Source organism: Bos mutus, chromosome 28 (genome assembly GCF_027580195.1).
Source record: "Bos mutus isolate GX-2022 chromosome 28, NWIPB_WYAK_1.1, whole genome shotgun sequence".
NCBI lineage: Eukaryota > Metazoa > Chordata > Mammalia > Artiodactyla > Bovidae > Bos > Bos mutus.
Window position 1 is genome coordinate 19,144,589 of NC_091644.1, and position 20,761 is coordinate 19,165,349.

Consider the following 20,761-nt stretch of genomic DNA (forward strand, 5'->3'; position numbering starts at 1 on the left):
TTTTTGGCTGTGCTGGGTCTTCACTGCTCCAAAGGCTTTTCTCTAGTTGCGATGAGTGGGGTCTACTCTCCAGCTGCAGTGCACAGGCCTCTTTGTGGTGCGTCTCTTGTTGCTGAGCACGGGCTCCAGGGTGCACCAGCTTCAGTAGTTGTGGCATGTGGGCTCAGCAGTTACAGCTCCCAGGCCCTAGAGTACAGTCTTGAGTTGTGGGGCACGGGCTTAGTTGCTCTGTGGCAGGTGGGATCTTCTCAGGTCAGGGATGGAACTTGTGTCTCCTGCTTTGGCAGGTGAATTCTTTACCACTGAGCCACCAGGAAAGCCCCACTGAGTACTTTCAATGATATTTACTTTTCCTGACAGCCTTACTAGGTAGACAATGATGCCCCCATTTTAAAGATGGGAAAACTGAGACTCAGCAAAGGTAAGTGACTTAGATGAGCTGGACAGCTAATTTCCGAGCCTCCATACTGTCAATGTCTCTCTGCTGCCGTATATATGAAACAGCTTTATTGAGATATAATTCACATACCATATAGTCCATCCGTTTAAGGTATACAGTTCAGTGGTTTGAGTATATTCAGTGTGCAACTATCACCGCATTCAATTGTAGAACATACCCCTGCAAAGAAACCCCTCACCCCTCAGTACCCCCAGCCCTGGGTAACCAATAATCTACATCCCGTCTTTACATTTGCCTGTTCTGGACCTTTCATGTAAATGGCCTTATACAGCATATTGTCCTTGGTGATTGGCTTCTTTGACTTACCACTGTGTTTTTAAGGCCCATCTATGGCTTAATGGTAAAGAATCCTCCCCCCAACCAGGAGATGCGGGTTCGACCCCTGGATCAGGAATATCCCTGGAGAAGGAAATGGCAACTCACTCTAGTATTCTTGCCTGGGAAATCCCATGGACAGAGGAGCCTGGTGAGCTACAGTCCCTGGGGTCGCAAAGAGTCAGATATGATTTAGCGACTAAACAACAACAGTATATATTGGTATTTTATTCCTTTCTGTTGCCAAACAAAATGAAAGTGAAAGTGAAGTCGCTCAGTCATGTCTGACTCTTTGCGACCCCGTAGACTGTAGCCTACCATAGCCTACAGGCTTCTCCATCCATGGGATTTCCCAGGCAAGAGTACTAGAGTGGGTTGCCATTTCCTTCTCCAGGGGATCTTCCCAACCCAGGGATCAAACCCGGGTCTCCCGCTTTGCTGGCAGACGCTTTACCCTCTGAGCCACCAGGGAAGCCCGCCAAACACAATGAATATACCACATTTTATCTGTTCATCTGTGGATGGACACATGAGTTGTTTCCATTTTTTGGCTATTATGAATAATGCGAGGATCAGATAGTTAGATAGTATCACTGTCTCAATGGACATGAGTTTGAGCACACTGTTAGTGAAGGACAGGCGAGCCTGGTGTGATGCAGTCCCTGGGGTCACAAAGAGTCAGACATGATTTAGCAACTGGACAACAACAACACGAGTAATGCTGCTGTGAATATGTGTACTGTTTTGTGTGGACACATGGTTTCATCTTTCCCAGATATACACCCAGGAGTGGAATTGCTGGGTCATGTGCTAACTAGGTTTAACCATTCAAAGAACTACCAGACTATTCTTCAGAGAGGCTTCCCTGCTGCCTCTTGGACAGACCTATTTTCAGAGTGACAGGACAGGGAAGAAGGTCAAACCACAAAGTCTGTGTGAATTGCCTCTTTTCACAGAAGTAGACTGTTATAAAGCACTCTTAAGACTGTGACTTCACTGTCGAGTCTGATGATCCCGGAGGGACATGTGGGTCCTGCAGGGCCTCAGGCACACGGCCATGTGGCCTGGTCATCGGTGTGCTGGCAGAGCTCTGCCTTCTGCATTCTGGCTAGCAGGCTGTGCTATTAGAGAACATGCTAGAATCAGCCCTAAGCTTAGGGCGCTAGATGGGGACAAGTGTGGTGAATGGTAATGAAGGCTCTTGGAGGAAAGAGGAGAAGGTCGTGAGCCTGGCACAGGGAAGGTGGGGGAGAAGGGAGGCAGTAGGAGAGACAGGGTCAGGGTCTTTGGGGTTGGGGGCAAGTCTGTGGTCAACTGTGGCTGCTAACTCTGGTCTTTGTCCTTTGACTGCAGACCTGGCCGAGTGCAAGCTGGTTTCCTTCCCCGTTGGCATCTACAAGGTCCTGCGAAATGTCACTGACCAGATTCACCTCATCACGCTGGCCAACAACGAGCTCAAGGCCCTCACCAGCAAGTTCATGACCACATTCTGTCAGCTCCGAGGTAGGCCGGGAGGGCATTCCGGCTCTTACCCTGAAGGCTCCGACCCTCTCTGGGAACTGTCACCAGGGCTGGTCCCCTGGTCAGCTGGTCTCAGGAAACAGTTCCCAAGGAGGGCCTTTAAGGGTGGACCCGTGTCCTCCCTGCAGCCTGGATATCTCCCCTACCTCTAGCTGGCTGTGAATCAGATTGACTCATGGTTAAGGCTGTGGGTCCTGGAGTGATTCTTTTGTTTTGAATAGACCAGCAGGGTATTTGGGGTCTTGCAGCTCTGGAGTAGTTTTTTCTCCGTAGACTTGTTAACAAGCCCCCTTCTGCACCCTGCCAATCTAGCACTGTTTTCCCATGTTGCTTTTTCAGTTCAGGAGTGACATGTCAGGGATGTTGTTTTCTCTGCTGTGCACACGCAGAGCAAGTGGACTTGGGTGCTTGGCAGAGAGATGAGCAGGAGGCTGACAGGCGGGCGTTATGATGCACATGAAATTTCTCCTCCGGATGGAGGAGCAGAATGCAGTGGCCACTGCGTGTCCACTCCCTGCTCCTTCATCCTTCTGCGGGAGTTCACTGCTGCTCAGCCCAGTGACCTGTGGGGTGGAGCTGCAGCCTGGGGGCTTGGTGTGTGTTTGTGAAATGGTGGGGTGGGAGAGAGAATTGGGAAGGGCACAGAAGAGGTGATTCCTGCCTTCTGGAATTCTCTATCTGTTAGGGGCATGAAAGGGGTCTTAGAGTCTGTTTAGAGAAACCAGTATGTAAAATGCTGCTGATGGAATCTGAGGGACCTGAACAGCCTATTTCCTGCAGCTTCCCTTAGGAGATGTGGACTCTGGTGGAGCCCAGAGAGGAGAGGAAAGCATGAATTGGCAAACCTGGGCCAGGGACAGAAAGCAGCTTGGACAGTGGCTCGGGAGAAAGCTACAGGCAGGACCTGGGCTGGGTGCAGACACAAGGGCCGGGAGGAGGGATTGATCTGTGTGGTCGTTTCTGACTGAAGCTCACAAAGCTCATTGCATTTGTGTTTAAAATATTAAAATGCTTATGATGAGGGGTGAGTCAAGGAATCCCAGGGCAAGACATGTTTCCCCAGGAGCATCTGTGGATGGTTTTCACCAGGACCATTTTACCATCCTTCCTTTTCTGGTGGCTGCTTCTTTACACAGGTGAGATGGGTCCTTCCAGCCAGGGGGGCCCTTGGACCAGCAACTGTCAGCCTGGCTGAAATTAGAATTGATTTGCCTCGGCTTTACCCCAAGACCCACTGAATCAGAATGTCTGGGTGTGGGTCTGGGTAGAGGCACCTGTTAAAACCTAAATCAATCGTTCTAAAGTGCAGGCAGCCAAAATTGAGACCATAGTTTAGACCAACGCAAATGCCAAACTGAACTGAACTGAAATGCCAAAGAGACTAGCATGTAAGTTATGAGTGACTCAGATTGGTAATGATAAGAAGGAGTGGTGGGTACTGTGGCCAACTGGTACCTGCCCTGCTCAGCTTCTGCCAGACGTGCCACGGGAGTGTTCTTTTTTTCCTTCTTCTATTTTTTGGCCACATCAGGCAGCATGTGGGAACTTAGCTCCCCAACTGGGGATCAAACCTGTGCCTCCTGCAGTGAAAGTGTGGGGTCTTAACCTCTGGACCATCAGGAAAGTCCCTGGGATTGTTCTGATTATTTTATTCAATTGAAGCTAGAAAGATGGATCTTTATGTGAAATTTATCCATTTTTACTTTAACGTAAAAACATTTTGCAAGTTAGACTTAGCCAGTTGAGAGAATCTCCCATAAAATATTAGAGCTGTTTCTGCCATCTCATCTCACAGTGGAAAAGGAAGGTCAGGGAAAGAAGTGATGTGTCCAAGGTCTTCTAGCAGGACACTCACGTTACCCACTCCGCAGGCGGGATTGCCTTTCCAGACCACCTGCATTTGTTAGCTCAAGGGCCTCCTGGAGAGGACTTGACATTTGGCAGCACCTTGTGGAATGAGTGAGCAGGCCCTTTCCTGGAGACACAGCAGCAAGTACCAGAGAAATACACTCAGGGGCCCTACATTTGTGCCTCAGTTGTGAAAATATGCTTACCATGATACCCTTCCATGAGTCAGTCGTAAAAATGTACTTACCATGATACCCTTCCATCAGAGGTCTGTAGAAGGATGCTGTTTGCCCTCCCTCCTGTGCTCTGGTACTCCTGCCTCCCCTATACTGCCTTGGATTACAAAGAGAAGGCCCCGGTGTGCCCAGCGATTGGATTTCACAGAGGCAGCAGTGGGCCCAGGGAGGGTGACCAGGAATAGAGGGGCTGGAGCGGAGAGACTCACCTGGCTTCCACAGTGACGGCTCTGGGTCCCAACCTTTATTCTGGTTTCTCTTTCAAATAGAAAAACCTTTTCCTTTCAAGTGTGACAAGGAGGCTTGAATAGGCTTTTCTGGGCTCCTCATCTCCTGCTAGCATCCTCTTGTGGGTTCTTGACAGAGAAGGTTGGCTGCCTCAGTGTTGGGGAGAGAGCGGCCTGCTTACTCCATGCCTGTGCCTGTCAAGTGGTCTCCCGTGGGTACTCTGGACACTTCTTTTGCTGGAGTCATGGCCCGTTTGAAGTTGGATGGTCTTTTTTTTTTACTTTATTTTTTTTAGCCACATCATGCAGCAGGCAGGATCTTAGTTCCCCAATCAGGAATCCAACTTGTGCCCCGCCCGCCACCCTCTGCAGTGGAAGTGCTAGGTCCTAACCACTGGGCCACCAGGGTTGTCTTTAATGGTTACATCTCCTTGACATCTTTCACCCAACTTATAGTGGGAAAAAGCAAGATCTGAGATGGACAATGGCACAGATCGTATCTGTCCAAAGGGCAAGTAGGCTCTGCTGAGAGTGGGTCCCTAAGTCTGGTTGTGGCTCCTCTGGCCTGTCTCCTCCTCCCATGTTCCCATCTCTCCACTTCCTCCCGATGCAAGTCATTCAGGTCTTTTTATTGAGTGTATCCTGAGTCTGCCAGGCCAGAGGTGTCCAAGACACACCTGCAGAAACAAAGACCATCCAAGTGAGAACCAGCAGAGGCGTTTCATTCAGAGCTTGCTCTAGCCAGGGATTCAGCCACTGTCACTTGGATTTAGCAGGGAGTCAAAGGCAGACAGAGGAGTGGGAAGGATTTATAGTGGATGAAAGGGAGAAGGCTTCAGGTGTGCCTGAAGGCAGGCTGGGAGCCCAGGGAAGCTGGAGGCAGGCGGGCCAGCTGGCTGCAGGGCGTCCTGTGTGATTGCTTAGGATGTACTTCTGGCTGTCTCCTCTTGGTCCTAAATGAAATATTGGGATAAACATTAGGGAAATTCAGTAATCAAGTTCTGGCCATTTGAGGCCAACTGTTACAGAGGATGTTATTTGGCTTCCTGGATAGTTGATGGAGATGGTAGTCTGACTGCCTCCAAGTCTGACTTAACAGAAGGCTAGCTTCCTGGGTGGTTGCTTTACTAACCGGACGATTTCCTGGACAGGATGCTGCAGGTTGTGGGTCACAGATCTATTTTTATACTTGGTCTGGCCATTGTCTGTGTGTATATTCAGTCTCATAGCCTGCTCTTCAGCTCAGTTCACTGGCTTCTCCTGAGCACCTGTTCTGGGCCTGGCAAGGGCATGAACAAGTGACTAATAACACTGGACCCAAATTCCCTGGGCATTTAGCACCCCCAGCTCCACACTGAGGGTTTTACATACATCATCTCATTTCACTGTCATAGTGTTGCAGGAAGGGGGGACCCCTTCCAGGGCCCAAAACTAGGCTCTTGTCTAACCCTCAGAAATGAATTGTCTGAGGAGACACATGTGCTGACAAAGCAAGAGATTTTATTGGGAAAGGGCTCCCAGGTGGAGAGCAGTAGGGTGAGGGAACCCAGGAGAACTGCTTTGTCACGTGGTTTGCAGTCTCGGGTTTTATGGTGATGGGATTAGTTTCTGGGTTGTCTTTAGCCAATCATTCTGACTCAAGAGTCCTTCCTGGTGGTGCACGCCTTGTTCAGCCAAGATGGATGCCAGAGAGAAGGATTCTGGGAGGTGGTCGGACAGGTGGTGTCTCCTTTTGACCTTTCCTGAACTCTTCCAGTTGGTGGAGGCTTATTAGTTCCCTGTTCCTTACCAGGACCTCCTGTCGTAAAACAACTCATGCAAATGGTTACTATGGTGCCTGGCCAGGGTGGGCGGTTTCAGTCAGTGTACTTCCCCTAACAATAGCACTGACACTTGGGAAGGATAAGAAAACCAAGAGCTGGACCTTGAAGAGCTCACAGTCTCCCAAGGAGGCAGGTGTGTAAGCACAGAAGTGAAGTGAAGTGAAGTTGCTCAGTTGTGTCCGACTCTTTGCGACCCCGTGGACTGTAGCACACCAGGCTCCTCCGTCCATGGGATTCTCCAGGCAAGAATACTGGAGTGGGTTGCCATTTATAATGTGAGGGGATGTCTACTCCAAGTCTGGAGCCTATGGGAAGTCAGTACGCTTATTATCTTTGTTTTCCATGAGGAAACTGAGGCACAGAGAACTTAAGGAACTTGCCCGAGGTCACACAGTGAGAGGATGGGGTCAGGACTGTGGGTCCAGATCCAGAGCTCCTTAATAAACTACTGATGGGAGTAAGTGTTTGCACAGTTTTGCAACTTGCTGCTTTTAGTTGGCGATAGATTTTAGAAACTGGTTCACGTCGGTACAGTGAGACCCACATTATCCTTTTCATGGGGGTGGGACGATTAGCACTTCAGTTTAGTCTGTCCCAGACTCATCAGTTAGAAGAGTCTTCTCCAAGAAGTGGATGTGGCTTTCAGAAACTTCACTCTGTTCCTCTCTGTCCCCTACAGGTAGCAATTGTCTCTGTGCGAAGCATCTTCAGTGCTGAGTATGGGCCATTTGAAGGACAATCATTGTCCCACCCAACCTGCTGACTCTGCCTGCAGGCAGAACAGTAATTGCTCAATGATGCAGGGTCCCAGCAGCCAAGGTGCTGATTGATCCTCAGTGGGCGGGTATTTTTGGAGCTGGCACATTCCTTTTCCACCAGGCTGAGTAATTACTACAGGCTAGCCACATCTGTCCTTTAATGGAATCGGCAGGGCTTGTCTCTCCCCTGGGGTCAGTCTGAGGCCCCTGAATCAGCCCTGACAATTGTTCAAGATAAGGATGATGCAGAAGTAATAAGAGGAGCTTGGGGGAAGGAGAGATCCATCTAGCCAACACTAGAAACCACAGTTCAGAAGAGATAGTAAATAAGGGAATGTCAGGCCTGTCTGCTCTCAGGCGGGGGACAGCCTGGGGAGTGAGATAGAGGAAGTCCTCCCAGAGCCCCTGTCTGTCCTCAGAGCCCAGGTTGTTTGACTCTGAACCCTGGCACAAAACAGCAGGAAGAAATATGCGGAGCTCCTTGAATATAGCTCCCTGGGCCAAGAGGGCATTGAGACTCTGGGCATAATTGTGAAAGTCTGATTGATTTTCCTGGAAGCCACATGTCCCAGCAGCAACCACCTTCTCTTCTTTTATCTTTTGAGTCTTGCCTTTAATGTTAGCTTTTAATTTTTTTTCCCCACAGAAAGCTCCATAATCCAGTAATTAAGTCTTGTGGATCTCATACCCCTCTAACAGAAACAGTTCCATTTATTGAGTGCTTTTACTTTTCAGAGATTATCCTTTTCATGTTCAAATACAGGACCGAGCACACAGTAGGTGCTTAATAAATGTCTATATTTTGCCACACATCCTGCTTTTCACAAGACTCACAAATCATTCTCACAGCCGTGCATGGGCAGGGAGGACCTTCTCACGGAGGCTGTTCAGGGAAAGGATGGGCCTAAGGACACATGACGAGTTAGGTCAGTACCAGCTCCTCTTGGTTTTTAGCCCGTCATTCATGCACCACTAAGTAAGCAGAGACTTGCTGAGGATCTACTCTGAGGACAGGTGCAGCAGGAACTAGGCACGCAAAACTAGAAAAAGAAGGCCCACTTCTCGTGGGGAAGCTGGCTGGGGTTTGCATCCTAGCTTGGGGGTTGGGAGAGGAGAGTCAGATTAGCTAGGGGAGAGGGTGGGGTTCTGTGTGACCTTGGACAAGTTATTTCATCTCTCAGTAAACTGGAGGTAGCAGATGATCGTAAAATGAAAATGATGATTGTGTGTAAACCCCAGAAAACTAGTGCCTGGAGCAGAGTGCTGCTCCTTAGATGTTAGCCATCATTATTCCTTTTAGTTTCAAGCCCCATATCCTGAAAGACTGGGCATCTGGCATAAGAGCTCTTGCCTGGAACCCCCTCCCCCATCCAATCCCAGCACTTCAATACTTTGTTAACCCAGCAGGAGCCTGACTCACTGGCGTGGGTTCACACTGCCTTTCTAGTGCAGATCTGGGCCCCCTTTGAAGATCAGTAATGGAAAGCTTTCCCTTCCTGGCCAGTTTCAGCACAGCCCCTCCGATTACCCTAACACAACCAAGGAGCTGAACGCCAAGGGTGCAAACCCTGCTTTCCAGCCACAGTTCCCTCTGCGCCTTTTGCTTTTCAATGATGCTTCTGAGCTGGTGGGGAGGCTGCCTTTCAGGCCGACTCAGCTCCTCCTTCTTGCAGCTGAGCATCGCCTTAGACCCTGGAGCTGAAAAAAGGGCTGGGCTTCAGAGAGCAACCTTCCCTGGGGAACAAGAAGCTGGGCAGGGGTGTGATTTTGTAGCCCCAAGCCTCAGTCTTGACAGCAGTGATCTCTAGAGGAGGATACACCAAGCGATGATTTGGAAACCTGCCTTGGCTTTATTGAGTAAAAAAGCAGGAATCAAAAGAGCATATAGGCTATGATTCCATTTTTTAAAAATATTTATTTATTTGGGTGCCCTGGGGCTTAGTTGAGGCATGTGGGATCTTTAGCTGTGGCATGGAAACTCTTAGTTATGGTATGTGGGATCTAGTTCCCTGACCACGGATTGAATCTGGGCTACCTGCATTGGGAGCATGGAGTCTTAGCCACTGGACCACCAGGGGGTCCTCCTCCATTTGTTTTTAAAATAGTATCTATCCATCCATCTATCTATTAGTATGTACATAGAAAAATATAGACTAGTGAACACCAGACAACTGTGGTTCTAGGGGTGGAAACAGGATTTTCATTTTCCGTGTTCCATGTTTTTCTGATGTCTCTATTTTTACAATGAGCACACAGTGCCTTTTATCAGAAGATGCGTTTAAAGTGAAACAAACTGTATTGGTTACGACAGGCCAGTTTTGGATTAAAGTGAAAGTAAAAGTCGCTCAGTTTTGTCCAACTCTTTGCGACCCCATGGACTGTAGCCTGCCAGGCTCCTGTCTGTGGAATTCTCCAGGCAAGTATACTGGAGTGGATTGCCATTCCCTTCTCCAGGGCATCTTCCCAACCCAGGGATCAACCCGGAGTCTCCTGCATTGCAGGTGGATTCTTTACCATCTGAGCTACCAGGGAAGCCTCAGTTTTGCATTAGGAACTCAGACGGTAAAGCGTCTGCCTACAATGTGGGAAACCCGGGTTCGATTGCTGGGTCAGGAGGATCCCCTGGAGAAGGAAATGGCAACCCACTCCAGTACTCTTGCCTGGAAAATCCCATAGACAGAGGATCCTAGTAGGCTACAGCCCATGGGGTTGCAAAGAGTCGGACACGACTGAGCGATATAACTTAATTTTAAATCTCAGTGGCTTCAAACAACAAAATCTTGTATTTACAGTTGGGATAGCATTGAGTGTCTGTAATAGTTATCAGCACTGTTCACATGCCTGAGTGCTAGGCGACTTGCTGTCTTCATTGGTGATGGAGGACTAGACCTGAATCTTCTTGAGAAGATAACCCAGCACAAATATGGCCCAGGAGGGCTGTGCACAGAGTGGGGAAAATATTAAAACAGTGACAACAATAATCTCCCTTGATGATAGTAAATTTCAGCAAGAACATCTAATTTTAAGTAGCACATCTTTCTGAAGCTTCTCCCGAATAAACCAACTGCAAGCGTTGTCCATGGTAGCTAGCCAGGCGACCCTGTGTGTGTCAGGAGGGTGTGGAGAGTCAGTAAGTGGCATGACTACAATTGCAGAACCTAGAGCCACACTGGCCTCAGGGCAGAACCTGGCTCTGCTGTTTTTAATGTCCCAATCTATATGATGCGATCCATTCTACACCACTTCAGTGGGTCATCGTTAAGGATTAAGTTGAGGTGAAACATGGTAACATTGAAAAGAGGGTACCAGCATGTGGTGAGTATTCAAGACGGTTTGCTCTATCGATCATTATGTAATCCGTCCCCTGTGCCGTCCTGCCCTGATCCTGTCTGCTCCTCCCAAGAGGACCTGAGGTATCCAGATAGCGTGTGTCAGGAGGATCTGTTGTACTTTTGGGATGGACCACCTAATGAGCAAATAATCTGTAATTTGATAGGAGTAAAAGTTGCCCTTTTCTAGAATGGGGTTCACCCAGATGGAATCAAGCCAGAAAGTCATGAGGAGAAAAAGAGCTTAGGAAGAAGAACCTGCTGTTCAGAGTGGTTCTTGAGCAAACATTGCTGAAACAGGAATGCCTTGTTTGTCTTGGAGTTTTTTCTAAAGTTTTTATTTACTTATTTTCTTATTTGTTTTTGGCTGCGCTGGGTCTTCTTTCCGTGTGTGGGCTTTCTCCAGTTGTGGCGAGTGGGGGTACTCTCCAGGTGTGGTGCACAGGCTTCTCACTGTGGTGGCTTCTCGTGTTGCAGAGCATGGGCTCTGGGGCGCTTGAGCTTCAGTAGCTGTGGCTCACGGGCTCCAGAGCGCAGGCTCAGTAGTTGCAGTGCATGGGCTTCGTTGCCCCGAGGCATGTGGGATCGCCCCAGAGAAGGGATTGAACCTGCATTGGCAGGCGTACACCTAACCAGTGGACCACCAGGGAGGTCCTGACTTGGGCTTTTTAATTAACCTCATTGATGAGGGAGCAGTCTTGACCCTCTGACACCTGGGTTGTTGACGTTGGTTTGTAAAGCTTGGAAGAGCAAGCCTCCCACAGCTCTGAGCCTGAACAGAAGATCCCTGCCCTCCCGCTTCTCCCCCAACCCTGAGAGGAGAGGACATGATGATGCAAAAGCCTGGGGATGATGTTCATTGTGGCCACACATGATGGCAAGGAATTTAAAGAGCCTTTGAGTCATGAATGCAGCAAGACAGAGATGTGGAGAAAAGCTATTGAACAGCAAAGAAATAGAGCTGGCAGGGCACGCTGTGCTTTCATTAAAACGCTGTCAGTCAGATGAAAAGCTTTTCAGCTTCTCAACTGCGGAGATGCCCCTGGCTGATCCCAGGCACATCTCCCCAGCAAGACTCACAGACTGTGCTCTGCACGGAGGTGTCTCCAGCCTCCCCCAGAGGCTCTGCTCCCTGAAGGCCTCACTCAGCCCTGACCTGATATCAGTGCCTGGATGGACCCCTCCCCAACCCCACTTCCCTTAGGAAATGGGACTGTCGTTCCATCCCTCCCTTCCTTCTCTTATCCGTGAATCTCAGGGAACGTGGGGATATAACATCTGACCACCAGTTGGGATCTGCCAAGTGTGTGTGCTTTGGGGCAGGTTATTTGACCTCTGTGATCCTCAGTGCTCTCATCCATAAATTGGGAGATATTTGTGAGATTTCATGAACAACTAATACATTGCCTAGGACATAGCATCACTCATTAAATATTCACACCTGTCTCCTGTCATCTTGGTCACGTTTATCCCATGTTTAGTGACCAGTGCCAGGACATCCAGGCCATCCCAATCCTGGCTTCTCTGCCACCTGGAGGTGTAATCTTGGCAAATTGCTTAACCTCTCTAAGTCACCATTTCTGCTTCCATCAAATGGAACAGAGTAAGACAAATCTTGCAGAGCTGTTCTGAGGATCAAATGAGACAATAAGTATGTGCTCCCGGTGGCGTCTGGGACTCATAGTAAGTAACAAAGGAAAAAGGAGCTCCTGTTACCACTTCTGTAGTACCGCAGTGGAGTCCAGCAAGATGATGTTGTGTGACTTCTCCTGTGTTGTGTGAAGATCATCCCAGAGGACGTTCCAGGGCAGCCGGGGCCTGGACCCGAGTGTGAGTGCTGGACCTGCAGATCCTCAGCCTAATCATAAAGGGTCTGGGCTACCTGGGGGAGGAGGCCTTGGGGATCCACTGAAGAATTACAAGCTCAGAGCTGTGCTCATGAAGTGAAATATGTCCCACTGTGCAGCATTGATTGGAAAGGGGCTGGAGGCAAGAGTCCAGGGAGGAGGCTGCCAGAGTGGTCCAGGTGAGAGGGACTGGGAGGAACAAAATCAAGAGCCTGTTTGAGCTGCAGTAAGGAAAGCCTGTCTGGTCATTCTGGATACCTCAATGCAAGGATTCTGTAGCCCCTAAACCAGCCTCAGGAAGGACCCCAGATGTGCCATCCTGAGCAGGGGTGAGAGCCTTGCTTTCCAAAGCCAAAGCAGGGCACCTAGCTGGAATGATGGGTGGCAGTGGTTGGGGTTACCCCTCCTTTTGCATGACTATGGAATTCGCCCTTTGGGAAGACTTCTTTCTGATCTGGGTTTCCTCACTGCTTTCCTGGCCCAGGCAGTCACTGTGGTCTCTGGGTTGTTTCCACTTCCCCCCTCCTTACTCTTCCTTCCCACCTGGCAGAACTCCGCCTGGAAGGGAACTTCCTGCACCGCCTTCCCAATGAGGTCAGCACCCTGCAGCACCTCAAGGCCATTGACCTGTCCCGGAACCAGTTCCACGACTTCCCCGAGCAGCTCACCACCCTGCCTGCGCTGGAGAACATCAATCTGGAAGAGAATGAGATTGTGGGTGAGTGGACCCAGCCCATGGCCCTGCCCCTCCTCTGTCTGCAGAGCCTGTCCTGAGCTCCTTTGCCTGGATTGAGGCTCACAGGGTCTTCTAGGGCACAAGGGATGGGGCTCTGGAGGCAGAGTTTCACAGACAAGAGTGCAAGGCTGGGCTTTCTGGTCTGAGATTCCTGAGTACAGGACATTGAGCCTAGAAAGGTAACTCTTATGAGGTCCTGCTGCCTGCCAGGGGCCAAGCTGGACACTTGCTTTCACCTGGCAGGTAGAAGGTCTTGGCTTTTCACACCGCGACCCCTGAACTAGTTGGGCCACCTTGGACCTCAAGCTCTCCTCTTGTCTTCATCTGCCAGCCTTGGCTGCCTTTACGACCCTTCAGCTCAGACCTTCTATGTGTTAACTCCTGCCTGAGCTCCTGGCTCTCCCTCCCTGGCTTCACAGGAGCTCTTTGCCATGATTAAGCAGGAGCCCCTGGGCAAACAAGTTCAGAACAGCCTCTCTGTACCTTCCAGTACAAATGCTCTCCCCCTCAGGGAAGCAGGAGGTCTCCCCCTCCGAGTTGGAGGTGTGCCTCCTGCAAACAGCAGACCCCAGCAAGCTGGGTTCCTCTGAGGTGGAAGAGGGGTTCCTTTCTTCCTTTGGTAACACTTGCATACCTCTTGGTCTCATTAGACCTCAGCATCCTCTCCAACTGCTGTCTAGCCCCTCCAAGGGAGAGCCCGGCACTCACAGGGTCCCTCAGCGCCCCTCCTCCTCGGCTCTTCCTGCTGCTGCTTTGGCAGGCTCTGGAAGCCCATCTCCAGCTCCATGTCGCCTTCTCTCACGTGGCCTCTAATGTTGATGGTTAATAATAACCCCCTTCAGTTATGCGTTCATTTTTGTAAGCTCTTTTGCAGGCATTATGCTATTAGATTAAAAGCAAGAGGCCTCTGGTGGTTCGGTGCTGCCTGGTGCACTGGTGAGCCTCCCTTCTATCAAGGATGCTGCCTGCAGGGCTCAGGCTCTGGCTGAGTGGGAGGGGGAACCAGCTAAGCTCTGAATTTCGGGGTCCATCCTTTTACAGGTGTGTAAACTGAGGCTCAGAGAGGTCATGACAGAGCATGGGGTTACACAGTGAGACCACAGAAATGCCAGGCTAAGAGTGCATGATTCTAAAACTCAGCCCTATGCCTGGAGAGGGCTTCCCTTGTCTGGCCTCTGGGAAGGCCCTGGGAGTGGGCTCTGGTTCAGACTTGCCATCCTAAGACCAGGATCACTGAGTTGCTGGCCCCTGGGTTAGCATCCCCTGGGCCACTTGGGCCCTTGTGCTGTCTTTAAGCAGAAGCACCTGTTTACTGTAAAGCTCATGACCACCTAGGGCTTCCCTCATAGCTCAGTTGGTAAAGAATCCGCCTGCAATGCAGGAGACCCTGGTTCAATTCCTGGGTCGGGAAGATCCTCTGGAGAAGGGATAGGCTACCCACTCCAGTATTCTTGGGCTTCCCTGGTGGCTCAGCTGGTAAAGAATCGACCTGAAATGCCTGCAGTGTAGGAGACCTGGGTTCGATCCCTGGGTTGGGAAGATCTCCTGGAGAAGGGAAAGGCTACCCACTCCAATATTCTGACTTGGAGAATCCCATGGACTGTATAGACATTACTTTGCTGACAAAGGTCCGTCTAGTCAAAGCTATGGTTTTTCCAGTAGTCATGTATGGATGTGAGAGTTGGACTTTACAGAAAGCTGAGCACCAAAGAATTGATGCTTTTGAACTGTGGTGTTGGAGAATACTCTTCAGAGTCCCTTGGACTGCAAAGAAATCAAACCAGTCCATCCTAAAGGAAATCAGTCCTGAATATTCATTGGAAGGACTGATGTTGAAGCTGAAACTCCAGTACTTTGGCCATTTGATGCGAAGAACTGACTCATTTGAAAGGACCCTGATGCTGGGAAAGATTGAAGGTAGGAGGAGAAGGGGATGACAGAGGATGAGATTGTTGGATAGCATCACCTACTCAATGGACATGAGTTTGAGCAATCTCCAGGAGTTGGTGATAGACAGGGAAGCCTGGAGTGCTGCAGTCCATGGGGTCGCAAAGAGTTGCACACAACTAAGTGACTGAACTGAACTGTATAGTCCAGCGAGTGGCAGAGTCAGATGCGACTGAGCGACTTTGACTTTCTAGAGCACCGGGGTCTTGCCTTGAGCTCTTGATTCTTGGCCAGGCCCTCCTTGCTGGGCCCTTCCTCTGCTGCCTTTTGTTCTTCGAGGCATTCCTGATGTCTGCTGCTTTTCCAAACGGGGCAGTAACCAAGAAAGGACTACTTGTTTGGGCTAATGTCAAGACCAGAGCTGGGTGGGTAGCTGCAGGCAGGCAGGTCAGGATAAGTATTGGCCATTGGCTTCCTCACTTCCTGACTGTATCTTTGAAAGACTTGCATCCCTTCTCTAAACTTCTGCTGCTTCTCCACTTTCACATGGTGGTTCTCCGACCCTCCCCAAACCCCTGCCCCAGAAGGTGGCTTTTCCTCAAGCAGGAGAGCAGGGTGAGTGGGCATCTCTGCTGGCTGTAGTATAAGAAATGCCTCTCCCCAAAATGAGAAGTACAAGGTGACAGATCCCCTAATCTTCCCCCCTCCAGCAAGGCTGACAACATTCCTTAGCAGCAACAGCTCCCAGAACCTAGATCAGCTGTTTTGACTTATTCTTTTGTACACATATCTCTTCCTTTCTACAGAGTGACAGTAATAACTCTGCACATGGAAGCATCTTGCAGTTTACCAGGAATGCTCATGTGCAGGCCCAAGACAAGAGGGTGATCATCCCATTTGATAGATGTAGAAACTGACGCACTAAGATCCCCCCGGCCTTCATGGTCAACTGTCTATTGTACACCTGGCCAGGTAACAGAGACTTCAGCCCTGGGCTGTGTTTCCCAGTGAGTTCCTGCTGCCCAGGCTGGGGGACATGGGGAGACTGGGGAATGCCCCTGCCTCCAAGTTTTCCCCAAGTGCCCAGCAGCTCCTAGAGGTGCTTGGCTGATCCCAGGACTGCTCCACTGTGGGATGCCCTGGGCGTTCTCCCTGCACCAGGTGGAGAGAGGGGCACATGGAGGCAGTGGTGGTTCCTTGCCGGAATCTCCTCACTTCTACGTTCTACCTGTCTCCAGCCCACCCTAGTTACTTGGATGGTTTCCTGACTCCCAGACCAGCAGAAGACCAGGCCACAGCCTCTGCAGCCCAGGTTGGAGGGAGGAGGGCTGTAATCACAGTGAAGTAGGTGAGGGCTGCACACGCCTTCATTATGGAAATAGCTTTGTCCTGTTCGCTTGTTGTAGCCGATCTCCCACAGGAGCTCACTGGGATAATTGTGGTAGGGACTTAGGATGTCTTCAGTGTGGCTTATTTTTCCCCTCAGAGCTCTCAGAGGGGATTGGAAGATTTTCAAAAAAATGTTTTCTAAAGAAATAAATTGGAGGTGCATGAATCTCCTTACAGCTTTAATTTGGTAAGTAGAGAACAAGCAGCTCTGAAACTAGCTCCAGGTGCATCTGAAGGGACCTCCTCAATAGATGCCTCTGGCCCAGCCTCAGGAAGGCCTGGAAGCTTCCAAGAGCAGTAGCATCATCTTTTTTTTTATTTTAATATTTATTTTTTTTCCATTTATTTACTTGGCTGCACCGGGTCTCACCTGCAGCACGCAGCATCTTCAGTCTTCATTGCAGTGTGTGGGATCTCCAGACAAGGCATGCTGAGACTTTAGTTCCAGCTTGTGAACTCTAAGTTGCGGCATGCAGGATCTAGTCCCCTGACCAGGGATCGAACCCAGGCCCCCCTGCATTGGGAGCGCCGAGTCTTAGCACTGGACCACCAGGGAAGTCCCCAGCAGCGGCATCTCGTTTCTGAACAGTGCCACTGGCTGGCACTCTATGGGCCATGATGCGGGGAGCGGCTCGGCTCAGGTCCAGGGAGGGGAGAAGACACAGGGCCTCATCAGCGTATGCAGGCTGGGAGAGGCAGGGGCACTGCCTTCTGCTTTCTGGTCCAACTGCGGGTGGTGGGAGGATGCTCGTCCTTGGTGCTCACTGGTAGCCGGAGGCCCTCAGGTCGAGGATCTGGGTGGCACGTGGCGGCCTCATTGCTGCTGCCTCCTACGGACAGTCCTCTGGTTTGTGTGTGACTTGGCTTTTGAGTCCTGTCATCTCCAGAGCCAGTGTGAGTGAGGTGTCTGCATGCAGCCGGCTTGCAGCTGGTTGGGAGCACAGTGCAGAGCAGGAATCCCAAAGCTCGAAGGCTCTCTGAAATGACTGACACTGAATAGGGCCGATTGTTTCAAATTGCCAGCTGTGACCCACTAGTAAGCTGTGAGACCAGCATGTGCCGGAGTTCCTCACCTGTAGCATGGTACACACTGCTTTGTGACTTTATAACAGTTTTTCTATATGCCTGCATGAATATAGGTACTGGGTCATGATGTAAAATATATTTTTTTTTTTTTTTGGCCACTCCACGAGGCTTGTGGAATCTTAGTTCCCTGACCAGGGATCAAACCCGTGCCCCCCACAGTGGAAGTGTGGAGTTCTAACCCCTGGACCCCCAGGGAAGTCCTAAAATGTATTTCTTGCTGTGAGTCGCAATGAGAAAATAACAAAAGCTGCTTCTCTGAGTGGTCCCACAGCGACCTGGGGTCTGTGCTCAGCTGGCCTAGCTCCCTGTCCTTCCACTCTCGTCCCTCAACTACACTATGTTCTTCCCTCCTCCCATCTCCACCCGCATCTATGTCCATCTTGGTCACCACCACTGCATCCTCCTGGCGACTAGTTGCTGGGGGTGGTGTAAGGATGGGCAGTGGGGCCTCAGCTGGGGAGATGATCTCAGCTCTCCTCTCACCTGAGTGTGAAGCCACGCAGATGCTAGGCTCAATGCTACCTGACTGTCTATCCCCATCTCACCTCACCTCACACACCCTGCACGGCCTGAGCTCATAGTCCAGAAGTCCTGCCTCTGTTCTTATCATTTTCTCTGCCGTGGTCCTAACCCTCCAAGTGCAGGTCCGGGCCTGGTGCAGATGAACAGGAAGTGGTGCAAGTGACAGGACTCTGCCTCCCCCACTCGCTGGCTCCCAGCACACACACCGCAAGTGACCCCATCTGGATGGGAGGCTTCCTGGGTCCTTGGAGACAAGCCTGCCAGGACATGGTTGTTTTCTCCAGGCACTCCTGAGAGAGAGAAAAGGGTTTGTAGCTTAGAGTGTTTATTCCAAAAGCAGTGCATCACAGGTTTCTGGGATATGGGATGGTTCTTGTATTTTCCAAACCAAAAAGAGATATATGGAAACTTCTGCATGTTTATAAATAAGACTGCTTGGGGAGAGAGAGTCTCTGCAGAGGTAGAGGCTACAGAGATGAAGGAGATACAGATCCTGACCTCAAGCAGCTTGCAGACGGTAGGGGAGGTCTGAGTGGAAGTGGAGAGTAAACTGCTAGATAAGACATGGTCGGGGGACTTCCCTGGTGGTCTCGTGGTTATGACTCCTTGCTTCCACTGCAGGGGGCATGAGTTCGATCCCTGGTTGGGAACTAGGATCCTGCATGTCTTTTGGCACAGCCAAAAAAAGACCAGACGTGGTCAGAAGGGCTGAGGGTGGCCATCCAACTATCCTTGTGAGGTGGGGTTCCCAAGAGAGCCCTGGGAAAGCTTCCGAGGTGAAAGTGTTTAGTCTGACTGTGAATGGTGACATGAGGAGAAGATGGGTCACTCAGCCTATGAAAGCCAGGGAGTCAGTGCTTTATCCCAGCAGCTGTCATAGAGGGCTTGAAGGTGGGTGCTGAAGCAGCGTTCACGCCTAAGACCTTGGAAGTACTTGATGCTACAGAGCAATTCAACACGTTCCTGGAACATGTGGGGGTGAGGGGAAACCAAGTATTGCAGAACCTTCATTTTGCTAAGTAGGAGACTGCTTTGGCTAAGCTAGAATCTCACTTTTTGTCACCCTCAGTTCACTGTTTTTTCGTTTCATTTTTTACCTGATGCATTCACTGTTCCAGAGAGAGCAAGAGATCATAGGAGAAGAAAATCTTGTTAAGAATTTAACAAATAGAGCAATGGTACATTTAAAAGGAAAAGTACAGATATCCTTGGCTTTTCAAAGGTTTGCTTTACATCTCTTCACTTCACTTTGATTTCACTAGTCAAAGAAATCTGAAAAGGATTTTCACTTTTATGAAAGACTAGGAGAAGTGCAAACAGCATTCAGCATTCATTTTGCAGCAAGTGTTAATAGAGGACGCTCCTACCCTGAGCAGGGAGAGTGGCCCCGCCAAGCTTCTTCCCGGGATCCCCACTCAGCATCAAGCCGCCATTGCTTTGAACTGTGTCTGTGAGCATCTGTGCTATATCTCCATTTATTTTATTTTTTATTTTATTTTTTTTTATATCTCCATTTATTTTGTGTGTCTGTTAGTAAGTGAAAGTGAAAGTCGCTCAGTCATATCTGACTCTTTGCAACCCCATGGACTATATAGTCCATGGAATTCTCCAGGCCAGAAAACTGGAGTGGATAGCCTTTCCCTTCTCCAGGGGATTTTCCCAACCCAGGAATTGAACCTAGGTCTCCTGCATTGCAGATGGATTCTTTACCAGCTGAGCCACATGGGAAGCCCAAGAATACTGGAGTGGGTAGCCTTTCCCTTCTCCAGCAGATCTTCCCAACCCAGGAATCAAACCAGGGTCTCCTGCATTGCAGGCAGATTCTTTACCAGCTGAGCTATCAGGGAACAAGATGTGTCCTAAGGTGATCACTTCTTCACTTTATACCATTTCTGCTTTCAAAAGCTTTTATGTGAACTCTCTGCTTTTGGATAGCGGGGCACATCTGTATCTGTATTACATAGAGATGCTTTGGGCTGCATTTGCTTAATTCTGCCCAATACAGTTTCACTTCTTACTGTTGAGCCCAACAATTCTCAGAGTCAGTGGGGGCAGGGGTGGTCCCAGGACCAGCAGCATCATCTTAGAACTTGATAGAAATACATATTTTTAGGCCCCTCCCCAGACCTCCTCAATCAGAAATGGGGGAGGGAAGTGACCTCCTCAGTCAGAAACTGGGAGAGGGAAGTGGACAGCAAATGGTTTTGTTTTCTTATTTTGACCTGTGGGATCTCATTTCCCCAACCAGGGATTGAACACAGGCCATGGCACTGAAAGTGTTAACTCCTAACCACTAGACCACCACCTGATATGAAGAGCCGACTTATTGCAAAAGACCCCAGTGCTGGGAAAGACTGAAAGCAGGAGGAGAAGGGGATGAGAGAGGATGAGATGGTTAGATGGCATCACCAATTCAATTGACATGAGTTTGAGCAAGCTCAGGGAGTTGGTGAAGGACTCACAAAGAGTCAGACATGACTGAGCACCTGAACAACAACAACAGACCACCAGGGAACTCCCTAGCAATTTATATGAATAATCACCGACCCTGCCCCCAAATGATGCAGATGCATGCTGAAGTTTGAGAACCCCCATCGGAGGCTCTGGCTTCTCCAAGTGCCACCCAGAGGCAGGGTGGGTATCACCGGTTAGAAATTCAGGACCATGGACAGAGGAGCCTGGTGGGCTACAGTCCATGGAGTCAGACATGACTGAGTGACTAACACTTTCTCTTGGTCATGGCTCAGTGTGTAAAGAATCTGCCTGCAATGCAGGAA

The 20,761-nt window shown here is 49.9% G+C and overlaps 1 protein-coding gene across 3 annotated transcripts in view; it reads left to right on the top strand.

Annotated features, from left to right (window-relative positions):
- The window catches only part of LRRC20 (leucine rich repeat containing 20), a 71,453-nt gene that overhangs the window by 34,526 nt on the left and 16,166 nt on the right, over positions 1–20,761 (top strand). For all 3 annotated transcript variants that reach the window (XM_005904232.2, XM_070364495.1, XM_070364496.1), the window contains 2 exons: positions 2,129–2,278; positions 12,915–13,082. In XM_005904232.2, coding sequence (XP_005904294.1) covers positions 2,129–2,278; positions 12,915–13,082 — 318 coding nt within the window. The remainder of the gene's footprint in view (positions 1–2,128; positions 2,279–12,914; positions 13,083–20,761) is intronic.